This window comes from Scomber japonicus, chromosome 11 (assembly GCF_027409825.1).
Source record: "Scomber japonicus isolate fScoJap1 chromosome 11, fScoJap1.pri, whole genome shotgun sequence".
Classification (NCBI taxonomy): Eukaryota; Metazoa; Chordata; class Actinopteri; order Scombriformes; family Scombridae; genus Scomber; species Scomber japonicus.
In genome coordinates, this window is record NC_070588.1 from 27038411 (window position 1) to 27065194 (window position 26784).

Consider the following 26784-nt stretch of genomic DNA (forward strand, 5'->3'; position numbering starts at 1 on the left):
TGGGCAGCCAGGCCAGAGTCCAGCATTTTAAACAAACAGCCATTGAACACCAATGAGGTCATGGATTTACCACCAGGCAAAGAGCTTCAACCACTTGTCGGCCCAGTACAAGTCTGGGAGAAAAACAATCCCAGTACGAGTCTGGGAGGGGGAAAAAAAAAAACAATCACCCACTAACAAATGTATTGAGTGAGTAGAAAGAACAGGACAGAAAGAGAGAAAATTAGTTGTGGATACGTTCAGGCTTAAAGTGGAGCTTCAAGAAAAGGAACACAGTCAAGTCTTTTATGATCATTAGAACCATTCTTACAGCCCTCTTTTTGGATTGCTTCATATGGATTCCTGCCTTGTTTCCTACTTGATGTTTGCCAGTTAAAAGCTGAGTAGGCGTTGAAGGCGTTGAGTTACAGCACTGCACAGAGCTGGGATTTTCTCAAACCAAGAGCTGATCTCCATCTACCAATCTGGGTCTAAACGGAGCAGCTGAGCACCGTTAAGCACTAACTTAAAGTTCCCAGGCAGCTTCTTTCTCCATTCAGCTCTGTTACTGCAGAAATGCCTTGGGGACACAAAACAGTCCTTCTCTGTGGTTTGGCGATCTACATCTTATCACTGGTGGTAGGTAAGTGGACTGGCCATTAAGAAGACATTTTATTCTACACTACTTTTTGGTTATTTTTTGTTAAATAGCTCCAGCTGTATAAGTGTGAGGAAAAAAAGGATTTAGCTTTGAGTAAAACTTATGAAATACTGTGATCATTTAACACTGTATGACTACTTACAGCATTACGAAACAATTCAACTGTCAACAAAAAAATAATACACGATTTTGATTACAAAGCTACATTCTGTTTTTAAGAAACAATATTGATATTGCAAAAAAACGTACGTCAATCATTTATTTCCACCCTGAAAACAAAATGTGATCATAACATATCAGCCATTCAGCTCTGATTTGATTTTATTTGGCATGTATTAACATACTGTTCATATTCTACATCCTCGCATTGTGTTCTCGGTCAATTTGACCTGGTCTAAGAAGCCCCTCATAAAAAGCGTCTATACCAAATTTCTGAACCACAGATGTGTTTAGAAAGCATCAATAGTCAATCTGACTGATATGAGTGATTAAACCTTGATTAATTTTTCAGAGATCATATTTGTGCATTTTGGGCCACATTATGAAAAGTCATCACATTTCAGAGTAAAAGACATTTGTGGTGTTTTTACAGCTGTCAAATGTCAAAATGGGTCAAATTTGACCAACACAGTATGTAAGGGTTAATAATATGGTGTCATGTGTTACAGATAGGAAGAAGATCTTGTTTATTAACCCCTTCAAATCAACACAAGACTAAAACACAATATGGACATTGTGAAATTACGCATCTTTCTAATTTACCACCAGGTGTAGAGGAAATGCGGAGACATGATGAGTGTGCCGACGTCCACAACACCACATGGAAGGAGTACCGACAGCAAAGCGACAAGCTGGAGGTTAAGTACCTGCTACTGACAAGGAGAAACATGGACTGTGCACACATGTTCAACCAAGAGTCTCTCACACAACAGGCTTCCTACTTCAACATCTCCCGTCCAACCAAAGTCATCATCCATGGGTACAGGTGAGGAGTAGACCTTTAAAAGCATGCATATGTGTGTCTGCTTGCGTAAGGAGTTAGAGATCAACAAACACAGGCAGTCAAATACAAATGAGAGGATATGTACTGCAATCAAGTCCAGTCACACCAGTCATGATGTAATCTCCAAGAATATGCCTATAGAGCTTTTAAAGTATAAATTAAAAGACTGACACCTTAAAATATATATGATAAATTGTTGTACTATATGTACCATAAAACATTTTTTGTCAAAAATAATACAATATATTGACATACATCTAACAACATACTATCAACATTCAAAATCTGTTATGCAATAATTTATCCTAGATTTATCTTTATTTTATTCTTTAATGATTTCTGCTCTCACATCTTAGCCTTCACTCTGAGTTCAGTGGGTTAATAGAAATAATCTAATAAACAGTGTAGATCTATCATAGTTTAAGGATCATTTTAACCCTCGCCTTTCTTTCATTTACTCTTCACTAACTAGAACATAATGCTTTTTGAAATTTCAGTCACATATAAAGTGTAACAATGTCATATTAAATGTCAGCCTGGACACTCAGTTTCCTGCTGTTTTTTCTAATTCAGCCCAAGCCGATGTCAGCTCATGACACAATTTCTTTATATGGTCTGCTAACATTATTTCTTTTTTCCATTGTTTTGGGGGTAGTCATACCAAGTCATGACTCAAGATGAGCTGGCACACTCTTAGTGTTTTTCCATTACACAGAACAGCAAACTAAAATAAGCTGTTTACTTGTCGGAGGTGTGTTGGTTGTCTGCAGCTCCTCATCAAATATCTTCATTATGTGACTCTATCTATCTCCATTTTTAGTGAGGAACGTGTTTCATCCAGTCTTCACAATAAAAGGTTCCCATTATTTTATTATTGAAAAGTGTTTAATATGAAGCAATAAAGCAAGAAATGTTGGGTTTGCATCAGCGGTAACTTAACACGACTCTGACAAGTGCTGTCCCTGGAAAGTTGGCCAATCAGCACAAAGTGGGCGCATTAAGGGGAGGGGGGGGGGCATAAGGAGACAGGATAAGTATAAAGCTGTAAGATAAATAAGGAGTTTTTTGAATTGTGAATCATGCAAAGCTACCCTAATGGAGTCCCATTATGAAAATACAGAGCTGGAAATGAGCATAATGTGTGCTCTTTCATACACAACAAATAACAGGATAAAGGATTAACTCAAGAAGTAGGTCATGTTTCAGTCACACAAAGACTTGGCCAAACTAATAACAACATAGAAACTAATAAAGTAAATAACCTATTTTATTAGTGTGCATATCCAACCCTAGTCACGTACATGTGTAGGACAAAAAACCCATACAATAGAAGTATTAAACACCAGAGAAGGGATGTAAGAATGTCAGTCTGACAGCTGGTAGTTTGAAGTAGCAATTTGCAATAGTTTATGATCAAATATCTGCAAAGCAAATGACACTCCCTTCAGCCTTAGCTGTACTTTGTGTTTCCTGTTAATAAGCAAGTGTACACTCAACAGTAATGCACAAAGTGACAGCGGTCATGAGCAACACTTCATTATGAAAAGGGAAATGAACTCAAACAAACTTTCCTCCATTCCTCCCTATGTGTCTCTCTGCCCTTTTCTACATCCTCTCAACTACTCAACTCCACCCCTGCAGGGCCTTGGGCAGTAAGCCTACTTGGGTGAAAGAGTTGGCGCAGGCCCTCCTTAGAGTCCAGGATGTGAATGTCCTGGTGGTGGATTGGGTCTATGGTGCCTCCTTCGCCTACAACCTGGTGGTGGAGAATTACAAGGAGGTGGCTGTGCAGATCTCTGTCCTCATCAACCAGCTGCAGGTGAAAAAGATGCTACAGAGGATTTAGGATTTATTCTTACTGGCACATTTTCTTTTGGATGATTTATTCGCAAATTAGTAATATTATGGGAATCAATTAGGACATTCTTTTTTGTGGACCCACCATCAAATTTCTGCTATAAATCCATTTTGAGAGAATATATTAGAGGATTATGCTAAAAATGTCTAAGTGGTGTAACCATAAAAACTTTGTACCCAATAATTCAACTTGCTTAAATACATTATATTTTCAATAAAACACCATATCAACTGTTTGGCATGATCTTACATTATAACGTTTTATATTATGTAAAGGTAATGGAATATAATTGATCTAAATATTGAATTTAATATGGGGAATAGTGTCAATCAGGAACCATTTCTTTTTTTAATGAAATTATAAGTCCACTTAGATACACTGTAGGTGGATAAAATATTTAGTATTTATATTTTTGTGGTTACACCATTTGACATTTTCAGGAGCATTCAGTCTTACTTTTGGTTTCAAAAAACTGTGCAAATGTCATTTCAAATGACACAAAACCAACAAAAATACAAAATGTACCTCGCCTTTAAAACTGTTTTTAAGATATTTTTGAATCAACTTGCCAACCCTTATTTGTCACTGACCCATAGACAATTAGTTCAACATATATAAAACAAGTGGCATTTAGAATATCTTAATGTAGTAACTTGAGTTGATGATTAAAGGTTTTGTTCAATATTTCCAACTTAATTATCGGGGGGCTTGCCCCTTTAAAATCTACTTTGACTAAAAATGTAAAGATAGAGATGAATAAAGAAGTTTTATTTGTTAATTTAAGGATTAGCACAGGTGTTACTTTTGGGCAACTGTAGGCTTCAGATACTGCAAGGGCCCCCAACGACACGAATCCACTGTTGGTTTTTTTGTTTGTTTGTGTGTTTGCCACAACTTAACTTTAACCTTATTTGATTAAGATATTAATAATTCTACATTGACAAAAGACCAAAAGATCTCTCATTATCACCAGACTCTTGGTTTTATGGAGCATAACTTTAATGTTTTGGGTCAGTCTCACTATTAGTCACACTTTAATGAAACCCACCACCGGCAGTGGACACACCAAGTTAGTGACTAGCTGATGAACACAGTGGCCTTTCTTTCAGAAGAGAAGTGTAAAACTCTGTTTTAAAAGAGGACATTCATACAGTAAATATACAGTACTTCCATCACTACTACTGATTATTGCATATAAGTTGAGTTTATTGTCTTTAACAGGAACATGGATGCAAACTTGATTCCTTCCACTTCATTGGGGTCAGTCTTGGGGCTCACGTTGCTGGTTTCGTTGGGACTCTTTTTGAAGGGAAGATTGCAAGAATCACAGGTGAGTCCAGTGAGAACACTTCAATCTGACATTTCAGGAGACCTTTAAGGAAAGCAGAAGTTTTGAACTGAAACGCTATTCATATCTTATGGCAGATTTAGGATGTTTTGTGTTAGGAAATGCTATTTTTTTTGTTAAAACCTTTAAATAATCAGCCTCAGTCCTAATGTAACATGACAAGGAATTTCAAAAAGCAGCAATACTGTTGGTGGAAGGGAAAAATAAGGCACCAGCTATGATTATTATTCTGCAATGCCTAGAGAAAAAAGAGAGTAACAATGGGTAAGACTATGAAGGTCTCTCACAGAGCCTCTTGTCTGTGAATGCGCGTCAGTGTGACCTAGCAAGATTAGCAGGATCCTTCAAAGAACAACGGCACTTTGATAAGAGCCACTCTAAAGCTGTGTGGAGAGGCACAGTCCCCTCATCCCAGAACACAGCATTCAACACAATGCACCACTGTTCACTTGTTTATATTCTTTTTGTCTGAGTGGAGAGGCTGGTGCATGTTTGAATATAAAATTCAGAGGCGCCACAGATGCTGACCCAAATTTTGGAATTTACTAGAACACATATTTTTAAAATGCTAAAATGGTAAATGGTAATAATAAAATATCGGAAAAGTTTATCAGTCAATAACAGACCATCACCATCTTTCTAAAGTGAGTCCTCTCAGTTGCTAGTAGAGGTCAGTTAAGTTCAGACTTTACAAGTTTTAGAATTACAAGATATCCTTGATGATTAAGAAAAAAAAAACTAAAATAGCTAGAGTCAAATGTCAGTATAAGTTCAGCATGCAATGAGACTTGTGTAATACATGCAGAAACAAGAAGTTGAAGCTGTTGTTTTGCAGTTTGTACTCAATACTATGTGTAATTGTTATTTTTGCATCAGTATTGGAGAGCAAACATAATTGAATTGAGGAAAACTCAAATCAAATCAAATCCATCCGTTGTTCATTCACAGTTTGCTTTTTGTGTCCTCTATCTACTGCTGTATATTTCAGCTATTGCTGTCTTTTATTCTCATGAAGCAATGTTCAGATCAGCAATACTAAAAAGAAGTTCTCATTGGGTGTTGCACATCAGCAAGTGTTGCTAAACCACAGGTACTTCGTTTAGGGTGCAACTTGTGACTTAGTGACCAAAAACGGAAACCAAGCTGCTTTAATAAAAATGTTGCTGATGTTCTCATGGATGGGAGTAAGATGATGTGGTGGAGAAAGAGCTGTAGATTTTGGCCCCCTAATAAACATGTAGTACACCACTACACATCAGTGTCCATTTTAAGGCCACAATTCAAGTTAAAATAAAAATAACCTTTAGATTCTGAACTGTTATTCATCTTCTTTTTAACTTTCATTATCAGAGAACTTAAAGAAAAAAATCTCTATTATTTTCTAATGAGGTGAACTCTATTCCTAATAATCTGTTGTATTGTTTCCCTTCTTGTTACCCAGGTCTCGACCCTGCTGGACCCATGTTTAAAGGAGCTGACACCTTCGACCGGCTCGACCCCTCTGATGCTCAGTTTGTTGACGCCATACACACAGACTCTGACTGTGAGACTCCTTTAAAACCTTAAATGACGCTGATTCTTTTCGATTTGCACCATAATACCAGAGACTGAAACTAAATGTTGTGTATTGTTGTCTATGACAGAGGACAGTTAGTATGACTGACAGTATGTGTTACAATATGACAAATTAAACAGATTAAAGTGCATTCTTATTACTACACAATATATTTGGGGGGGTTTTAAAACCGATGGTAGAACAGTAATTTTTAGGAGAGATAAATACAGATATGTTTCACAAACAACACTAATTGCCTAAATTTAATGAAAGTGAAACTATATGTAACTTTTGAAAGAAGGAATAAAAAAAACTTTCTCTCTTAAAATGAAAAGTTGATTTCATCAGAAATGCAACACTGCTCAGTTTATTGCAGTGCGTTTTTGTAGCTACAGCCTTATTTGGTCTGATGTTACCAGCAGCTTATGATGGCTAATGTTAGCTTCTAGTCAGGCCACATAATGATGAAGGCTTTAAGCAGCTAACACAAGAGAATCTGGAAAAGTAAGGAAATTAAATTAGCAATTATCCTGAAGTCCATATTTATACTATATTATATAATCTGTGAGTTCTCTTATTGACTGCCTATTGGATGGCAAACCATTTCCTACAGCTGAGATAAGATAGATCATTGTCATTGTCGTTGTCATAGTCCTAGCATGCGACAGGTCAAATTCTGCCATCTGCTGGTGGCCTTTGATACCAATTTTAACTTTTAATGACAATGAGACTGTTCAACATGATTTTATCTCATCACGGATGCAAATATTTTGAAAAGGCTGCACTTCAGTAGTTAAACTGAGGTTTCCATATTGGGGTTGGAGTGAGCATGTAATGATGATTGGACATATAGCACTAACAAACAAAAGTATCTAAGCTTATAGACACTGACTGAACTGTTCCAAACTTATTAGAATATTGTTTTAGTTTTTAATTTTCCATTAAAACCTTAGATTTGAGTTTACAGTGATTAAACAGTGTAAGGAGTAAAAAGCAGCACTGCAGTGACAAATATGAATAGTGACAATATTAATGAGGTATGTTTCTCCTGCATCAGATTTTGGCATCTCCATCCCCGTGGGTCATGTGGACTTCTTTCTGAACGGAGGCAAAGACCAGACTGGATGTGCACGCTCCCGGTTTGCCTCAAGTGAGTTCATATTTACTGAAATAGTAACAAGAGAGCTGCAGCTTCATTCGTTCTCTTTGAGTTACTGATGTATCCTCCATGGTATACTACTACTTTTTCATAAGAAACACACGCAGATCACACGCAGACCACACACAGATACACACACATACACACACACACACACACACACACACACACACACACACACACACACACACACACACACACACACACTAATCTAACATTGTTGTAATATTCTAGACCAATGATACTAAATGCAACTGTTTTGTGCCTTTTCAACCTTTTGTGCAATAACTGCCATCTGTGTAATAACTTTCTATAGAATTATGATTTACTGATTCTGTCTTTTTATATATTAAATTTTTTTTAAGCAGATATATACTATTTATTGCTTTTTATTAGTATTTTGTTATTATATTTTTATACAGTAGGTTCCAAATGGGAAAGGGAAAAGGGACTTTCTCACACTTTCCCATTGGGAATCTGTATATATTTATTTACTGTTACTGTTACTGTAATGGAGCCTTCCAGAAAGTAAGAAAAGCACTTCACATAATTGTACTTGTATAACTGGAGTAACAATAAAAATCTTAAATCTTGAGGAATAGCTTCTTGAATATATATATATTATTTACCTTTCTTTTTTTATGGCTTTAACTGACTAATATTCTACTAATAAACTACAGTCTCCACTCAGTTGGCTCCCTTAGTGTATCTGTGTTTGTTAGTTCTTGTGTATTTTCCAGTGTATGGCTACGTGATATGTGACCACATGAGGGCGCTGCACGTTTACATGAGCGCGCTGAACGGCTCGTGCCCTTTGATTGGCATCCCGTGCTCCAGCTATGAGGACTTCTTGAAGGGAAACTGCTTGGACTGTGATGTCTTCAAGGGGAGATGTCCAGTTATAGGTGAGAGTACATAACCCATATACATAACTCATATGGAGTGAATAGTCAGGATTCATTGCTATTACTTTGGAAAATAGTACAACATTACTGCTCGAAATGGGTCCTTCAAGGGGCTCCAGGGGTTCCCCAGCAAAAAGGGAATCATTTATTTACAATATAATTCCATCCATAAGTAACATGATGACAGAATTTATCACCATTTTGGTTTCATACACTTTCTGTAATAAAACATCTATAAGCAAAAAAGAAAGTGATATCAAATGAAGGTCAGTGGTTTAATTTGTGTCAGTTTAGGGGTCTTTAACATGGAAACCATTGCTTTACAAAATATTTATTTAACTATTTGTTATTAAAACCTTTTTTGTTCATGATTGTAGACTCTCTACACAACGTGCTATATATTTGTTATTAAGCTATTTATGGTTAATTTAAAGTTTAGAGTACACCTGTACATCTCTAACTTAGCTTTAATCAGACTGATATTACTTTCTGTATTATTTGTTATTATGAACCCAAGTGACTATTTTGGCAGTAGAGAGATGTTGTTCAGGTGTTCTAAAGTCACCTGTAATTTAAAGAGTACATATTTTGTGCCACTATTGCGGTTAATGCTGCTGCTACATTGTTAGTACAAATGTTGCTGTTGCTACAACTTTTCATTACTATTGCTATTGTACTGCTTTCAATGCTGATACTACTCTTGCTGCTGCTAGTATTGCTACTCCTATTTATAATGTTCTTATTACTGCTAATGCAACTTCTACAGTTTAATCAAGTACTGTATTTATGTACAATTATGAGCACATTTTACTTGAGTACTTCCATTGAAGGTACTTTATACTTTAAACTACATTTCAAATATAATCAAATATTGTTCTTTTTGTACTCTCTTTATGTGTACACTTAAAGTTACTGATCATTCTATAAATTCATTTTTGTGCAAAGTATATAGTTATGTAATGAATATGATGCATGAGGCATGAATTAAACTAACTCGCTGTATATAAAGTAGTTCAAATTAGCTCCACTTCAGCCAGCTACAATATTAAAGTACTGTTTCAGTGATAATGATCCAATAACGTTAAGTACATTTTGATGATGATATTTTGAGCTGTTACCAACTCTAACATGTTGAATTTTCATGGTGCCAGAATGACACTTTAACTTTAGTAAAATATTGCAACATTTCATCCATCACTATTATAGGTAGATCACTTCTCTGCTGAGCTACCAAAGTAAAAGGTGGCAATCAATAACAATAGTGATTTATTCAGATTTGATTCTTGAAAATCATGACTGGGTTCAATAACCAGTTGGCATATATATTATATTAATTTATTGCATTATGTAAAGTGAAAAATAGATAGCAAGATTTTGTTTTAGATTCAAGGTGTTTTGTATGCTTTACTGCTGAAGCCACAGTGACTAGACTGAGGTATATTTTTTAGCAGACTAATGCATTGATTTTTCATAATTTAAAAGACCTGCACAATCACAAATGGAAAACATAAAAGACATAAAAGAACAGTAGCACTAAAGGATTTTATTATCATGCAGAATGACAGACACCAGTCTATAAAAGAATGAAAAACATGAATTGGGCAGCCTGTTTTGTTCTCCGTGTAGTCTCAGTATCACTTGGAGATATGGCATCAGGCTGCACTCAGACAGCGCCTCTGGTCTCGTCACAAGGCAGCATTTGGCAGCTTCTTATCTTTTCACCCCCTGATATGCCAGCGCACGCTGATACAATGACACAGTTAATGTACATGGCAGTTCTTTTGATTTGTGACGTACAGAGGGCCTACAGTGTGACCCTCATGCACTGTGTGTATGTGTGTGTGTGTGTGTGTGTGTGTGTGTGTGTGTGTGTTTCAGGTTTATCAGAAAACAGCGGGATAACCGTATCACCGGTTCCCAAAGAGCAGAAGCTATTCCTCCTCACGACTTCTTCGGCACCTTTTTGTGGTGAGTGCTGTGGTGTGTGTGCGTGCATGCTTGTGTGTATATGTGTGTGTGTGTGTGTGTGAGAGAGGGAGAGAGAGAGAGAGAGAGAGAGAGAGAGAGAGAGAGAGAGAGAGAGAGAGAGAGAGAGAGAGCTGTTTTTAATCAGAATAAAAGTGAAAGAAAAGACCTTTTAATTCCCTCACTGCTTTGACTGCGGCTGTCATTATTTTTGCATATCGGACCAATTAAAAATTTGACCTGATGTTGGCACTAGAGGGAAAGTCAGAGGGTCATCAGAGTGATTACAGTTCATCCTCAGGGGGACCACGAATGTACAGCTAAAAAAATATAATTAAAAGACTCCGTTGCTTTATATAAATGTTCAATAGTCTGCTGTTCAAGTTGTCTGGACATTGCAGTTGTTAACTTGTGGAGAGAGAAAGCACACGTCATCGTCTCTCCATTCAAAGGCAATGCTGATTTGCATTAAAGTCCCCAACATGTGTCTATAAAGTCTTATCCATTACATCATTTATTAACACCAATGACCAAATCTGTACTGTTTGACCTATAGTCCTCCATACTAACTTACTTTTGGCCCACTGCAGTGCTGTTTGACTCTCAGCATCTCAAGTTTCACTTCCCTTGTCGCCCTATCAGAAGCTCCTTTGCTTGTCCTTGAATTTGAACTGCTAGTCAGTAAACCACAGTTTCAGTGGACTAAATAATTCAAAAACACTTATCATTGCCTTCTCTAAAATGTTGGTATTTTGACAGTGAAGGTGTCTAAATAGCTAACTAGTGTGTTAATGTTTCATATTGCGTCCTACTTTCATGCCATCAATCACAAGTCTGTATACACATGTCTCTGTTCCTCCGCTCAGCTCATCACATCCTGCTGGTGCTGGAGGTTTCTGTCCTGGATAAAAGCGCAGATGTGGAAGTGACACTGAGGACAGAGAACCTGGGAACAGAACACAGGCTCAGGCTGTAGGTACCGCACCTCTAACATTTAACATGAACCTAAAAAAACATGTATTATCGGTTAATTCTCCTGTCAGTGCCCATGATGATGAAGGCACTGGTATAGATTTCAATGTACAACTGTCTGTGTGACAAATAAAGTACCTTTACCGTTACCTTTATCAAACAATGTTAGTGTCTAACAACATATTAATAAGTATACCATGGCTCAGTATAATAAAAAAGGTTCTTGCAGTTTTTTTAGGAGATGTTTAGTTTAGTTTAGTTTAGTTTAGTATGTAGAAACTGGAGATACTGAAATATTGGTCCTGTTATTAAAGAATAATTAGAGAATAAATACAGAGCAATTATGGTTAATTTAGTCCTTAATTCTTATTAAACTTCAAATCCATATTGCGAAATCTAAAATCACACATTCAAAAGTAAAGAATTCATCTGATGCATCTACACACTAAGTGGCACGCTGTCATTGCTTTTGGCTCCAACATGTGGATACCAATCATTAAAAGTATAATAAATAAGTATATGTAGAGCAACAATCTTGTGGCTTCCTTATATTTAACTCTGACTGCACAGGCTGCAATACAATTCCACTCATCCCAAAGTTTGTACTGTAACTTCTTTTCCCCTAAGAAATGATGAGCGGCCAATTTCTATTTATGGTCTATTTAATTGTAAAGGCCCAGCCAGGTGCAGGATGTAGTGGCAGAAGTGTCAAGAGAAGAAATGTGCCTCTGCATTAGTTCAGGATGACTCTTTCCATTTTCTAGTTGCTTGAAATATGTTTCTACTTATATTCTTGTGATAGTGAAATCATTTTTGTATTAATAAAAACAAAATAAAACCAACCAACCAAAGAAATGGTCTTCCTTGTTGAATACAAAGTGAGGCAGTGGAAGATGTCACAGTCAGTTTGTTGTAGTTCTGTTAATTGTAAGTAATAAATACAGAAGGCAATAACTGTCCGCAGTGATGAATGTTTGCATCTGTCTCATCTTGGTTATGACAACATTAATAACATGCACACTGTGTATATTTCAGTCAGACAGATACAACAGTGTACAGGACGGTGGTGTCTCACCCTGCAGCTCTGTGTGAGATCCACTCCATTCAGTTGAAGAACATTGGAGCCCGCTTCTACAGACAGGGAGAGGTCCACGTGAAGTCTGTCTGTCTGTCCGAGATCCCCTTTCTGAGGTATGTAGAGACCCACAAGGACACAGCATGCACACACACACACTCGTACTGTGCCACTGAAGCTCGCACACCTCTTCCTGGCAGAGTTTCTGTACACTGTACATCATTTACAGGATCTGGAAACCAAACAGCTTCCATGCCTGTTTTATGTTGGGCTGCCACATATGGAGATACTGTATATAAATATACAAGCAGTACATCACGAACAGTCCCTCATTTTAGTTGTTGTCTATACAGCTGACATGGATAACCCACCAAAAACATACATTTTTGAGCATCGAATATACACCATTTGTGTCTGAAAAGTTGGTAGCTTCTTCATGGAAGACGGTTGATAGACCTGTCCGATCATAAGCAACCTTTCCACTGTCCATTTATATTCTCAGTATGTTCCAAATATTAATGTTATCCACTAAACATGGTAACACACAGCTTCTGATCATATCCAGCACAGTTAACTGCTGTGATACAGTGGTAGCTATTGGTGGTCAGTCATTCAGTATTTTGGAGGGGGTAGTGGAGAGGGGGTGTAGACAAAACATAGGCATATTATAACCATAAAAGGTTGTAATGGCATTTGTCGCCTATTTATACGTCTAGTAGGGCTGGGCGATATGGACAAAATCAAATATCATAATATTTTAGACCAAACACCTTGATATCGATATTGCAACAATATTATAGAGATGGTTGTTGATGCTTTAACAAAATATGTACACTATAAAATGTTGGATAAATAATCATCAGTAATGTGAATATAATGACAAAGTGGGTAAAAGGTACATAAAAGAACAGCTAGAACAATCTGTTCATATCCAAAATCTAAGATGATATTTAGTCTCATATCACGGTATCGATATAATTTCAATACATTGCCCAGCCCTAACGTCTAGCAGATATGTCGCAACATGTTTGTTTCCACCTGACATAAGTAAGTTCATTGTCTCCTTTAAGGTCTGTTTTGGTCTCCACCACCTACTGAGGCAAATATCTGGTTTTGCAGTCACTACATGAAAAATCCACCACTTAGTCACTAATTTGAATGATAGCAGTGAGGCTGAAAACCAAAACGATGAGCTGAAAGACGCTAAAACACTCCACAGAACTGAGGGAGACTATAGAACTGAGTTTGTCACCACAAGTACATCTTTGATATAGAAATATTTGAATAATACGTGTTTTTGTTTCAGGCGTGAGCAGCCACTCTGCGTGAACAACATCAATATCAGACGAGGAGCTCTGTGGTCACATGACTTTGTACAGGTGTGTAACTTCTTCTGAAGAAAGAGATCTTCTCAAAAGGACTGAAGTCACCGAGGGGTGGAGTCAGTTTCACATTTTAAGCCATCTTTTTTTTTTTAAAGATCTCCACCTCAGTGGGTGGAGCCAAAGACATTGTAGACAATGTTGTGTAGTTATACTAAGGTTTGCTAACCTGATCTTCAAACATTATACCTGTTATGATCATGAAACAGTGAAAAGGATGTGTTGTACATTTTTACATCTTTATGTCTTTTGTCATCCCAATTTTTGTGTTATCCCAGTTTATTCCTGCCTGTTGTTTATAGATTGAAACTTTCTTCTGTGGTCTGATTTTAGGTTTAGATGTTCATGGTGACCAGTTTCATGTATCTTATATGTAGTTTTAGTGTAGCTGAGTGCTGCTGAATTCACTTTGTCCGTTAAAGCCAAGAAATAAACTGGTGACCATGCTTTGGCTTTCTGTGTGCATGATTGGAAATGAAACAATTACAGCTGTGTGTTGGGTACTGGATATTAAACATCGAATGCAATACTCAATATAATTCAGCATGTGTACAACAATGCAACATCAAAGCTGCTGCTTGTCCAGAACAAAATGGAACAAACTCAACTGAAAAACCTATAGTATATTAATATTATATATAATGTTAAAGACAGTGTAAAGTGAATTCAGACATTTTCTTCTGAACACATTAAATAGGTCATAAATGTATTTCTAAAAAAGGTGTAAAAAGCATTTCAACCATTTAGATTTGAATTGTGGAGCTAGGCTTCACAAACTGTGTTTCAAGATTTCTGTGCTCAGGATTTAGTGGGCCGGTCTGAAAATCACACGGCGGTGATTAGCATAAACCCGCCTCTGCTGCTATAGAGGTATAAATACATTCAGCACACACTATTACTACTACAGTCTACAGTTAGCCAGTTAGCTGAGTTAGACGCCGGGCTAGCAGCTGAGTTAGAAAGCTCTCAGACGTAGCGTCCATGTTTCGGGTAGAGACTTTGATTGACAGGTGACACTTGGTAGGGGGCGGGGTTTCAGCAGGCACTCCCACAGCATTTGGTAGCAGAGAAAAAGGCTGATTTTTACACACCTTTGAAGCCTAATTTCATATATTTTTTGATTTTTTTAATCATTCAAATTTGGCAGGGTGGTTAACAACACACTTTTCTGTGGTATGTCAAACTCAGAACACATATTTATTCTTACTTTACACTGACTTTGATCTAGTATACTGTAATAATAAATGTGGTCATGTGACACATATGCCAGGAATTAGACATTTAGAGAAAACAAACTACATTTTCACCGCACACAACAAAGAGCTTTATGGAGAAATCTTGGCCCCATGAGAATACTTTTTAAAAACATTCGTCATAACTTTATATTAGTCCCATCTCTCAATTTCAGAAGTCAGAAACAGACAAATAACACAGTTCACAGTACACAAGTGTGTATTAAATACTCAGCTAGTTACAAAAATAGAAAAAACAGAAACGTAATGCGCAGGCATCCAATATATCGCCAAAGAAGAAGTGATACATTGTCCTCCAGATGAATTTGGCATCATGCTCTGAAAAAATCAGTACGACAAGCTCACATTTCATACATTTCTGACACTGAACCGAAGCAAATCATGATGCATTCAGAAACACAAACTAAACATGCCCAAAATATGCGTTACTTTAAACCTGCCCATTTAACTTTATTTTCAATCTATATCAGGTCCTATAATGTGATATTTTTTATACTGAGTGCTGAGTCAGATCCAGAAAATGTGTAAATAACCCTCACTAACTTCTAACACTGAGTATAAGTGATCTGTGAAACAAACAAGTCAAATTTAACATTAAATCACGTGAAGACAAATCCAAATCAAACAATTACACTTCCAACTTCGAATATGCGTGAGATGAAAGACAAATTCACCTGTTTCAGTATCATTGAATCCATTTTTTATAACATAAAGAACATTTCAGACATTTATTGTGCTGGTAAGTTACAAAGTGAATCTGAGAATACTGTTGCCCCTCTTTCCCCGTGTTCCAGTGCCAGTTAAATGATGGATAATTAAGCTTTGAAGGTTATTGACAGATTATTACATGTTGGATATAGTACCTGCAATTAAATATGTCCATTTTGAATAGAAAGATTTCTCTGATGACACCTACAGAAAAACATGGCATTCATTGCTTCTCTCAGTTGTTAAATTACATAATTTTGTGAATGATATATTAATTTGAATGCCAAAATGTCCAGATGTTTCACTTACATAAATACATCTGCCTCAAGGTTGCTTCAGAGGTCTGTGGGCAAGACCAAATGCATAATTTACTATAAATGAATGATACTAATTTAGGGCATAAGAATATATAGTTAAAAGCCTGATATAAAGTAGATATGGTGCCAATTATTTATAACAAAAATGTGTCAATATTGGCCTTCATATCATTCAAACTGTAATTTAGATAGAGAGAAGGAAGAGCACATGCTGCACATGCTCAGACTGAAGATGTGAGCTAAGGTGAGAACAAGCAGGGAGAGCGAGGGAGGAGAAATTGTCATAACAAGTAGCATGTGACACTTTCATACTGCTAATACTGTAAATTATATAGTGTTTCCTGGATAGACTGTTCTCACAGTTTGGGAGTGTCGGTGGGAGCCAGCGGCGCTCTGCCCCTCTGGAATCGAGGCGGTAGATTTCCGTCACTATCACCTCCTGTGAAGTGAAATATTAAAACCTCTGTTAGGAGTGAGACATCTTTTTTTTCCTACATCTGACATCCTGATAACACGACAACTGTGACATCAAACTACACTGAAACGCAATATCACATAAAACCACTGTCTCATCAGCTAAATATCCACTTATAATCCTTTTTAACAGTGATATAGTCTGTAGTGGCCAGCATCTTAATACAGTTTCAGTTTGATTGTAACTACTTTCTCTTTTCCTGCCTTGTGTATTCAGCTCTGAATAGTGATTTCCTACAAATTTCCCAGCATACCTTTCATCTTTATACAGTAACACATCAGTGAAAGAGCATTAGCAGAGCACAGATCTGCTTTTGAGACCCTCTGCAGAACACCTGTTAGCCCTGTTAGTATATTTTCCCTATGACAGGCATTTAATACATTCACACCCTACACACCACATATCAAATCAACTTTACATACTCTATTTTTAACTCCCTGCTGAGCTGCATTGAGGATATAAAATCCTGGCTGGCAAAAGCTTCATGTAGCTAAACCAGTATAAACCTGAGTCCTGTTCTTTGGCCTTGCTCATTTTCAAACACCACAGTTAAAACCCTTGTGCTTCTAAAACTGAATGTATACTTCCATTAAAAAAAAATCTCAGGTTCTTCCATCTCAGATCATTTCTGCCTGTTAAGGATATGGAGTTATTCTGTCCATGTGGGAATCAAGTCGGTCAAGACTCCTCACTGGTACCGAAAAAAGAGAGGCCACATATCTCATGGGCTGGCCTCTCTTCATTGGTTACCAGTAAAATATTTTCTCATCCCCCTATTCTACCACCAGCCCACTCTGATCTGCTGACCAATCAGTGCTCGTCCTACCACGTTCCCAGTTCAAATCCAGAGGTGATCGGACATTATCCATTGTTAGCCCCAAACTGTCAAAGTTTGCCTCTCATTATGAAGTCCTCCCCCTCAATCTCTTTTATTTAGCCTTTTAAAAGCCATTATGAAGACATGACTGGTCACACTCTGGTTTAATTATTTATTTGTTCTCTGTGCAATGCTGCTGTGTTTTTATGATTTATTTTCTAAAATTCTAGAATAAATCGAATACATGTATTTATTTTTATCTTCAATATTATGTCTGTGATTTTATTTGATTGTCATTATCATTTCTCTGTAAAGCACTTCTGCCAATATTTGTTGTTTTTAAATGTGCTCTATAAATAAACTGACTCGCCTTGTCTATTTGACAGAAGCCATAAGTCACATGAGTTGGCCGACTGAACATTCACACTCCTCATTTTGCTGGTCAGCCATACACATGGACCAAGAAATGTAATGCAAAAAGTATCTGTTACAGTGTTTCAGAGCATTTTTCTTACAATATCCAAGATTATTAGATTCCTTATTAAGTGTATGCATGATTGCCTATCTACTAAATCTAAACTATTGCTATTGTCTGACAGATTTAATGTACTGCTACACAGCCGCCCTGCAGCCCACACCCAACGCCAACCCTCCTGTCCAGCTATGAAATGTGATCCTCCACCTTTGATTGGGCAAAGGCTGCTTTTGGGATGGGATGCTAGGAAGGCAGTCAGGGGTGAGATAGGGGTCGGGTGGGTGGGTGAACAGACAAGCAGACAGATACACAAGTGGTGGGTACACTGTGTTAATCCAGTGTACCCGCCCCTTGGCACCAAATTTTTTGGACATCCCCTAAATTTCCCATCTATAATCCTTATCAGATAAGAACACAGCTGTTGCCCAGCTGACCTCACCGCTGCTCTCTCACATCAGTCACAGTTTAAAAACCCCTTATTTACCACACACACATATGCACATACACACATACAGTACACACATACACTTACAAGCACACACCAGACCTGATTACTCTTACTGCTAAACTGTTTTAACTGAGCATCTGTAGAAGCTTCTGATGGAACAAATTTAACTCTGCTACTGTACCAAAGATGGCTGTAAGCTTATGAGTGTCAGAGCCAAAGCAAAGACTAATGCAGAGCAGCTGGCTGGGAGGGAATTTTAATCTCAAAGTATGGTTTGAAAATAGGATAATAATCCAGAAATCCAGAGTTGAGAAGGGCAGCTGGGAAGAGTGCTGGTTGCCATTCTATGCTGATGTACTATACTGAATAGTTTGGTGGTTCTATAAAAACAATCCAATCAAAGTATTATTACAAATGAAACTCAAGCATCAGATCCTCAGAAGACAAATGAAGTGCAAAGCTGCCAGAAAACCAAAAAACTCTATTAATCTGACGATATTCCACAGCAAAGACTTCATCTCACAGCTGAGGATAGCTTATTAGAGCTGGGCGATAATTCCGTCATATTGTATATGGATCATATCTCTTCAAAGATAATTAGATGCAAGCCAACTGTAATTAAAAGCTATATAAAGAATTAGGAACTGACTTTTTTGTTTTCCACATGGACCACAGGTGAGAGAGCAAAGTCACCAGAAGGTCCATTAAGTAGCAGTTCATAAAGCTTTTGATATGATCACATGAGCTTCATCAGCAAATGGAAAGTTGTCATAGAATTGTAGATTTTTGTAGGTTTTCTTTATGGGTACTTTAAGGATTTAAGGTCTATATGATGATGAAGATCCTGTAATATGATCAAAAGCTCCAGAACAGCCGTTAAATGGACCTTCTGCTGGTTCCATGGTCAAGTTTTTGCTTGAAAGATAGCTGTCAAATAAATATGTTTTATTTGGTCTTTTCAGATTAGAATTTAGAATAGAATAAAAAATTAAAACAGCTGATAAGCTTATAAAATACATTGCATTGTTAAAGATTAAATCAGTGGATCCCAACCTTTTTGACAAAAGCAGCTTCGTCATCTTTCATGAGGTCAACCAAAAAGAGATTTCCCCACTAAAGATGTTTTAGACTTAGAGAGGTTAAACTCTTCATTATTTCACAAAAAAGCGCAGATTAGACACTTGTCCAAACAATGAATATGGCATTGTGTAACAAAACCCAATACATCATCTCACAACCCCTAGTATTCATCTTGTGACCCTTTGAAGAGATTCAATCCCCAGCTTGGGAACCACTGGATTTACATGTACTGTATATAGTAGTAAAAACTAGCTCCACTTTGACTAGCTACAACAGTAAAATGCTGCTTGCACATTGTTGCATCAGTATTTATAATGTAATGTTTTGATAGTTTGAGAATAACTGAGAACACCTCAAGACTTTTACTTGAGTAAAGGATCTGAGTACTGCTTTCACCACTGTTTATATTATAATGATTTCAGTTTCATCGCCCAGCACTACATCTCACTACAAAGCTGGATTAGTAAGAACTGTGCACTGCAAGCCATACATGCAATCACACCGCCCCAACGCCACTCTCCGCCCAGGTGAGGTACTTACATGTAGCTTAAGTGGTGACCCAGTGTGTTAGCTCCAGTACCCTGCCCCTCTACCTCAAATATTCACTGCCATAATCCATTAAGGAGCCTGCCACATCAGCAAAGTCCTCCAGGACCAGGCTAGTGGAGTCCTCACCAGAGGGCAGGTCCGGGTCTGACGCCCATGGATGGTGATAGCGGTCATGCAGGGGGGCCTGGGGTTCATTCAGGGTGGTCTTCATTGGTCCTTGCAATTGTGGTTGGAAGGGTTGAGACAGATCTGGATCAGACTTCTGGTGGGCTGGAGTTTGGTCTTCGACCTCTTGTTGAGTTTGTGGTTCCTTTGCTGCACCACCATCACTGCCGCTGCCGCCCTCACTGCCGTGAGAAGAGGGGACCAGCACATGGTAAAGGCTGGGCAGGCGGATGTCCAAGAGCATGCCACTCTTGATGAAGAGCTTGTTGTTGAGATTGTAGAGCTTCTCAGCGATGTCATAGCCCAACATGACAGAAAACAGACGGGCGATGTAGCGCTCCTTTGATATCAACATGTAGAGGCGGCGGCGACGCCATGAGATGTAGCGGCAGTCTTCCTCTGCTGTCAAGGTCACCTGAAAAAAAAAAGGTGAATACCTACATGTTAATTTTAACTACCACAGAGACACATTTCCTGGTTTATCCAAATACACATTAGTTCTCAATAATGTGACGTTAAAGGAATTGTTCTGCATTTTGGGAAATACACTTCGCTTTCTACACTGTGGTTAAGGAGATAGAGTGGTCATCCACCAATCAGAAGATCGGTGGTGCGATTCCTGGAACATCCAGTCCACATGTCAATGTGTCCTTGGGCAAGATACTTCACACCAAATTGCTCCCTATAGTTGCCCCAGCTGTGTGTGAATGTGTGTGAATGGTAATTTTCCCTCTGATGAGCACATTGGCACCCTGTATGGTAGCCCATCATCAGTGTATGAATGTGTGTGAATAGGTGAATGTGACATGTAGCGTAAAAGCACTTTGAGTGGTCAAAAAACTCTATATAAGTACAGTCCATTTACCATTGACTATTTACTGAGAGTTAGATGAGAAAATCGATATCACTCATCGGTCTGTTAATTATGCATCAACCAGTAATTTGCTTGGCTTAGCATAGAGATGGTGAGTCGTGGGAAACAGTTTACAAACTAGTATATTATATCTTGTTTATCTCCCCAGATTCCAGTCTTTATGTTAAGCTAAGTTCCTGCCTGCTCTTAGTAGCTCCATGCAGCAGACAGAGTGGTGAGACAAAGTGAACAAACATGCAGTGCATCTACAAGTAATTGGGAGACAGTGACAGCGTTAGGGTTTTTGAAGAGTAAGGATTACACCAGCATCAAAACAAACCAAAATGACATTTGCATTGATGTTTATGTATGCTATGCAGCTAAGCAGCTAATTAGTTATGTTGCCTAGAAATGGACCTTAATGGTGCACTGTTCCCCAATTAATTTTTGTTTGGTGGCTTGTTCAACAAGCTAAGGTGCAGGACAATGCGTGTTTGTTTTGTATGTTACATAAGAAGGTAACTAGCAGAAAACCTAAAGTGGGTTGTTGTTCAGAGTCTGTGGCTCTTGTGCTGTGTATCAGGATACTATGAGGTTTAGTGTGACCATCTGCTCTCCCTATGATAGAATGTTATCACTTTATTCCAGATTTGCTTAGCTTTAATCAAATTAAATCTCCACCTGCATAGCCAGATAAGTAATCAGTCCAATTAATGCATAACTGGGGTGCACCATCAGCCAATTTTAAAAAATAATTAATTCCCCCCCAAGTGATTTTCAGAACAGATATGATCACAAAGATGGTAATTTAGTTGGTAATTGCCCACTTGACACAAAGTGATGAGTAATATATAACTGTTTTTGTCATATATTTGGGTACTAAAGCTCATGTAGGCCAGTCTGAGGTGGTCTTTATTGTGGTGAATAGTTTAGGCTGGTATCTATTAATAAAGATGGTTGCCCTAGCAGCACAAAATAGCAGCACAGTTTTTCAATCACAAAAATGAAGCTGTTCCCTTAACTGCTCATATCTTTGCTGGAGAACATTTAAAAGTATCAGATGTCTTTGTGTATGAATGCTTCTCATTTAAAATCTATATTCTGTCCTTTTTAGGATGCTATTATTCAAAATAGAAGTTATGTATTATTTACAATTTGTGGGACACCCAAAGGTGGCCTAAAACCTAGACTGTGAACATTCTAAGACACTATCGTCAAATTTACAAATATTGACATATACTGTACTTGTACCAAATTTCTGTCAATGATTTTTCCCTAGACAGTTCTCTAGCATGTTGCAACTGTGAATGTTTTTCTTTTTTCGACTTTAACTGAACTAATCTAAAGCAGCAAGACAAGTGGACCACTACTTCCCCTCATTCAGCTCATCAATCAGATACTAATTCAGATAGAAGGCAGAAGTTAAAATGATATCCAAGTCTGGTTTCTTGCTCTAAATCCTACAATGACAGTACTTCAGGTTCACTTCACAATTTATGACCATACTTTAGACTTCCTGCTGCCACACATCTGCTGGTTTAAAATGTGTTTTTATAAAACATGAACAAAAGCTAGATCTGCATGTCCTGAAGTGAACTGCGTGTCGAGTCATGTACCTGAAACTTTCCTTCCTCATTTGGCCTGAGAGACTCCCACTCTGGAGAATCGAGGAACTGGTGGCGGTAGATGTAATGCAGGAACTGGCCCTCTAAAGATACATTGATCCTGAGAGAGAAGGAGAGACAGAGAGAGAGAGAGAGAGAGAGAGAGAGAGAGAGAGAGAGAGAGAGAGAGAGAGAGAGAGAGAGAGAGAGCGAAAGAGAGAGAGATACAAGGTTATAAAGGGAGACAGGGATTAGAAAGTGATAATGAGAGCACAGAGTGAGCTGGAGGTCACATTGCAGGGCCAGTCTAAAGACCTTGGAAGTAGAGTACATATTAGCATAATTATCCCTGCTGGGCCAGCTATGGATAGACTGAACACTATAAAGACTGAGCAGAGCACTAAATATTAAGTCTTCATTAGATGACATCAAAGTTTCTGTTTTACTCTTATCTAAATGTGAGTTGAATGTTCTTCATATCAATCACCTGACATCCACAGACAGAAATGGAAGTCTGTTACAGGAAATAAGTCTTTCATCTAAGTCTTTGTGTGCCTAGGTAGGTCTCATAGTTACAGTTACATAACTTAAACTGTTAAATAGAGCAAATAAAAAGAATATAGTTAGAAATGTCAATCATGAGCAGTCATAAATATGCACTCAATAGAGCCTATCTCCATGGTGATTTAAAACTACTAGATGTCTTCATTTAGACCCTTTACAACAATGGGTGTTAATGAATGGCTATTTTGCTGTGTGTTGTAGTTAATTACCCTGTGGGACACTTAAACACACAGAGCTAGGGTTTTCCACTGCAGGTCCCATGGAAAACTACCCCTGCACTACTTGTACTGTGCTTTGTACCACATACATATTTCTTAATGTCACAGCACAAATGTGGCTGAATGAGAGTAAATCCCTGCAGCCAAGTTGCAAAACTGCCTTCGCAAAAGAGAGGAGGCTGTTACAGCAGGAGATTAATGGTCTTAGAATTAGATGCTCCAATAATCACATGTTCAATTGTCTGTGTAAATTTGGTCATACCGTGCCAAACCTTAGATCTGAGGAAAAGGTTAATAAGGTTAAACAATAATGTAAAATGACAAACAAAATTCATTAAGGCACCACTTGAACTTTAACATTTCCAAATTTGGCGTGTGCACTCAGAGCTGTCAGCTAACATCAAATTCAAGAGAAGAGGAACAGTCCTCGTCTACTCCTGTCCCAAGTACAAAGATATCGTTTAACCAGTTGGCACTTTGCAAAGGGACGGCAGAGTGGTGAGTCACAGACAAAAATACTCTGTTTACAACATTTCTCTTGTGTAGACTCCAAGACTGTGAGGTCTAATGCAGCTCTACTTTGGGGATGTTTTGATGAAGAGGATACATTTCCTGTGCTGGTTACACACTGTCAACAGCATGAAAGAATCAAAAATAGGAAGTTTAAAGATGATATTTGTTGTTGTTAGTTTTCACTAGTTAGTTTTTCACTATAACACCCTAATAGTGCATTTGGTAAAATTGAGTGATTGTTTTCTCTTGAATTCAGTGATACTTCAACCTAATAAAGTGTGTCGAATAAATGAAATGCTATATAAACGAAAAAGTGAAAAGTCTTGTTATACGTAAACTGCATAAACTGCTGGGTCACAAACCTCCCAAACCACAAAGGTGGTGCACATGCATACAGCAAGTGGAAATAACAACACAAACGTGTGTAGAATAAAAGTCCTGAAATAAATATGACTTTAATAAGTTTGTATGTTTTATTGAGATGATATTGGTCAGTGGTAGAAAGTAAAGAGTACATATAGTACTTCTTGTCATCTCTCTATTGTCTGTAATGAATTCTTAAAATATGCCCCACCACTGCCAAAAAAAAAAACCCCAAACTATTGACTCAACTATGCAACAGTATACAAAGTAAAGGGGGCTTTTCTGTTGTTACTTAACAGCAGCTAAAATAGTTTTTACTGTACTTGAGTAAAGTGCATTCAGTAGTTTCACTTCTCAACCTGCCTAAGTGATGTTGAGTTGTACTATAAGTACACTGTGATATCACTATTCATTACAGGTGCAACAAACCACACTGTTACTCTTTGTGTAAATTATGCTTATGTGCTTTCACTTAAAGCAACTATAATCAATTTTTTATTGATGATTGACGTGGTAAGTGAAAGTCTTTCTGCCTTTCAGCTCATTGTTTTGGTTTTACAGCCCGCATCTTTACTATTTTGGGTCAGTGTCACCACTCTCCAACTGAAACAGTACCAACTATTTTAAGGAAAAAGTGACTAAAACCACTGTAAACTAGCTGCCCAGTAACAAACAACAGACGACGTTAGCAACTAGCTACCTGAACATAGTGGAGTAATTTGCAACTAAAGAGCCAGAAATATTCCGCAGGAGTCAGTGGAGACCAAAAAAAAAAAAAAAATGAAAAGAGAGAGAATATTCTTAGCATTAGCCGAGTGGCCAGGAATATGACTCCAAACAAATACTAATGTTGCTCTGTGTCTGCTGAATGTGTAAATAAACAACCGTAGCTAACATGATAGCCAAACCAATATAAAAGGTGATGTCACTGTTTGTTTACAGTTTGTTTCTGGTGCCCCCAAGTGGCCAAAAAAATCAATGAGTGTCGGTTTAAGCTAAATTTTGAATGCAGGACTGTATTTTTATATTATGGTAATACGAGTGCGTTGGTTCTGGCCAGTGGAGACAGTTAGTAGTGGTGGATTGCATTATGTTGTACAGGTGTATAGATGTACATACACACACACACACACACACACACACACACACACACACACACACACACACACACACACACACACACACACACACGTGCCCCACCTCCCAGACAGCATAAAGGAGAGCTGGTCGATGGGCGTCTTGCCCTCCACAGCGTATGTCTGCCCTGCCTTCAACTCCACCACCTTGTTCTCAAAGGCTCTTGCAATCTCCTTGAACACCTGGACAGGTACGCCCAACGGCAGGTACACGGCCTGATAGAGGGCGGACAGCTCCCCTTTGGGCAGGCCCTCCTGGTGCAGCCGGTAAAGCAGGTGGCAGATCTGAATCAAGCAGGCACTCAGCAGAAGAACGTTCCAGGTGAAGACATCCAGGCCACACATCGTTAGCCATCCCCATAAGGTCAGGCACACAAAGGATGGCGTGAGAAAGCCAAAGATAAAGAGGCAACCATACGTCCCGCTACCTCCCATGTAGCCCAGGAACAGGATGCTGTTGCCCAAATGGTAGATGGCTCCCTCTGTGTTGTTGGTCCAGCCATCGCACATCGGGCCGAAGAACAAGCTGTCCAGCAGAGTCGAGTTTTCTCCACTCATGTTGGAAACTTCTCAAATGACAGGTTGGAGAGAGGCTTCTGGTGCACAAAACAAACAAAGTCAAAAGGAACCGTAAAGACTTCTTGTCCACAGAAATGTATTTCTGTCAAATCAGCTATTACAAGTAAATGTTTTGGTTTGAATCACAGTTTGATCAAAACAATAAACAGCTGATACTGTCCAAAAAATGTCACAAGTAAATGTTTGTTCCCTTGGCGTGCAGTGGAAAATTCTTCAATGTGAAGAAGTTCTCACGGCTCTGTTTGTTATAGAAACACAGCTGGAATGGGTTTGTTCTTCTTCTCCTCTCATTATGTGTCCCTTCCTCTCTCTCGCTCCTCTGGCTTCTGGCCCCGTCTGTCCCTTCAGTGTGTCTTCCTGTCGTCTCTATTGCTGCACTGATTTTGTCTATTTCTCTCACCCATTGGCCTGCACTGTGGAACTAACAGCTGGAAGAGAAGGGACAAGGGAGGGGGGCGTTGATAGAGCCCTAGAAGGATAACCATGTTTGGAATTGAAACCCAAGGAGGAAAGAGTGGCGGACAGAAAGCAGGCCTTCTACTTAACATAACAGAAAGAGAGAGTGAGGCAGGAAATGGGAGGGAGAAAAGGGACCATGACAAATATATTGAAGAGATTGTGCTTTAAGTGTCACACACTTTTTTTTTTTTTTGTTGAAAAAGAGAGTTCCTCCAAAGCCTCAACTCAGCTGTTCTTTGACCCAAAGTTCATGAGTCCAGTTTACTTGCAAGAGAGCAGCCCCACCAGTACATATTTAGAGGCACTGACATACGTGAGATGACAGTGCAGGTCAGATTTCAGGTAT

General features: G+C 38.2%; 2 protein-coding genes across 3 annotated transcripts; one reads left to right on the plus strand and one right to left on the minus strand.

The window, feature by feature from the left end:
• Nucleotides 1-37: 37 nt before the first annotated feature.
• On the plus strand, nt 38-14308 carry pla1a (phospholipase A1 member A). Of its 2 annotated transcripts, none has more exons than XM_053328577.1 (11): nt 38-622; nt 1409-1625; nt 3285-3462; nt 4723-4831; nt 6291-6392; nt 7462-7554; nt 8286-8468; nt 10347-10436; nt 11300-11405; nt 12441-12596; nt 13787-14308. In XM_053328577.1, exons 1-11 carry the CDS (start codon nt 556-558, stop codon nt 13875-13877), a joined length of 1392 nt encoding a protein of 463 aa, XP_053184552.1. In that variant the 5' UTR covers nt 38-555; the 3' UTR covers nt 13878-14308. The 2 variants fall into 2 exon arrangements, with proteins under 2 accessions (XP_053184552.1, XP_053184553.1); XM_053328578.1 differs by having other exon boundaries at nt 39-622; nt 8304-8468.
• A 5704-nt stretch (nt 14309-20012) lies between these two features.
• popdc2 (popeye domain containing 2) lies at nt 20013-25958 on the minus strand. Its single transcript, XM_053328693.1, has 3 exons — nt 25465-25958; nt 22619-22727; nt 20013-20564 (listed from the first exon to the last, which is right to left on the minus strand). Exons 1-3 carry the CDS (start codon nt 25956-25958, stop codon nt 20025-20027), a joined length of 1143 nt encoding a protein of 380 aa, XP_053184668.1. The 3' UTR covers nt 20013-20024.
• Between the last annotated feature and the right edge of the window lie 826 nt (nt 25959-26784).

Coding starts and splice junctions, on each gene's coding strand:
- popdc2 (XM_053328693.1), bottom strand. CDS start 25,958: ATGAGTGGAGAAAACTCGACTCTGCTGGACAGCTTGTTCTTCGGCCCG. Junction 22,728..25,464: donor TCCTTTATGCTGTCTGGGAG/GTGGGGCACGTG, acceptor CTTCTCTCTCAG/GATCAATGTATCTTTAGAGG. Junction 20,565..22,618: donor ATGAGGAAGGAAAGTTTCAG/GTACATGACTCG, acceptor TTTTTTTTTCAG/GTGACCTTGACAGCAGAGGA.
- pla1a (XM_053328577.1), top strand. CDS start 556: ATGCCTTGGGGACACAAAACAGTCCTTCTCTGTGGTTTGGCGATCTAC. Junction 623..1,408: donor CATCTTATCACTGGTGGTAG/GTAAGTGGACTG, acceptor ATTTACCACCAG/GTGTAGAGGAAATGCGGAGA. Junction 1,626..3,284: donor GTCATCATCCATGGGTACAG/GTGAGGAGTAGA, acceptor CCACCCCTGCAG/GGCCTTGGGCAGTAAGCCTA.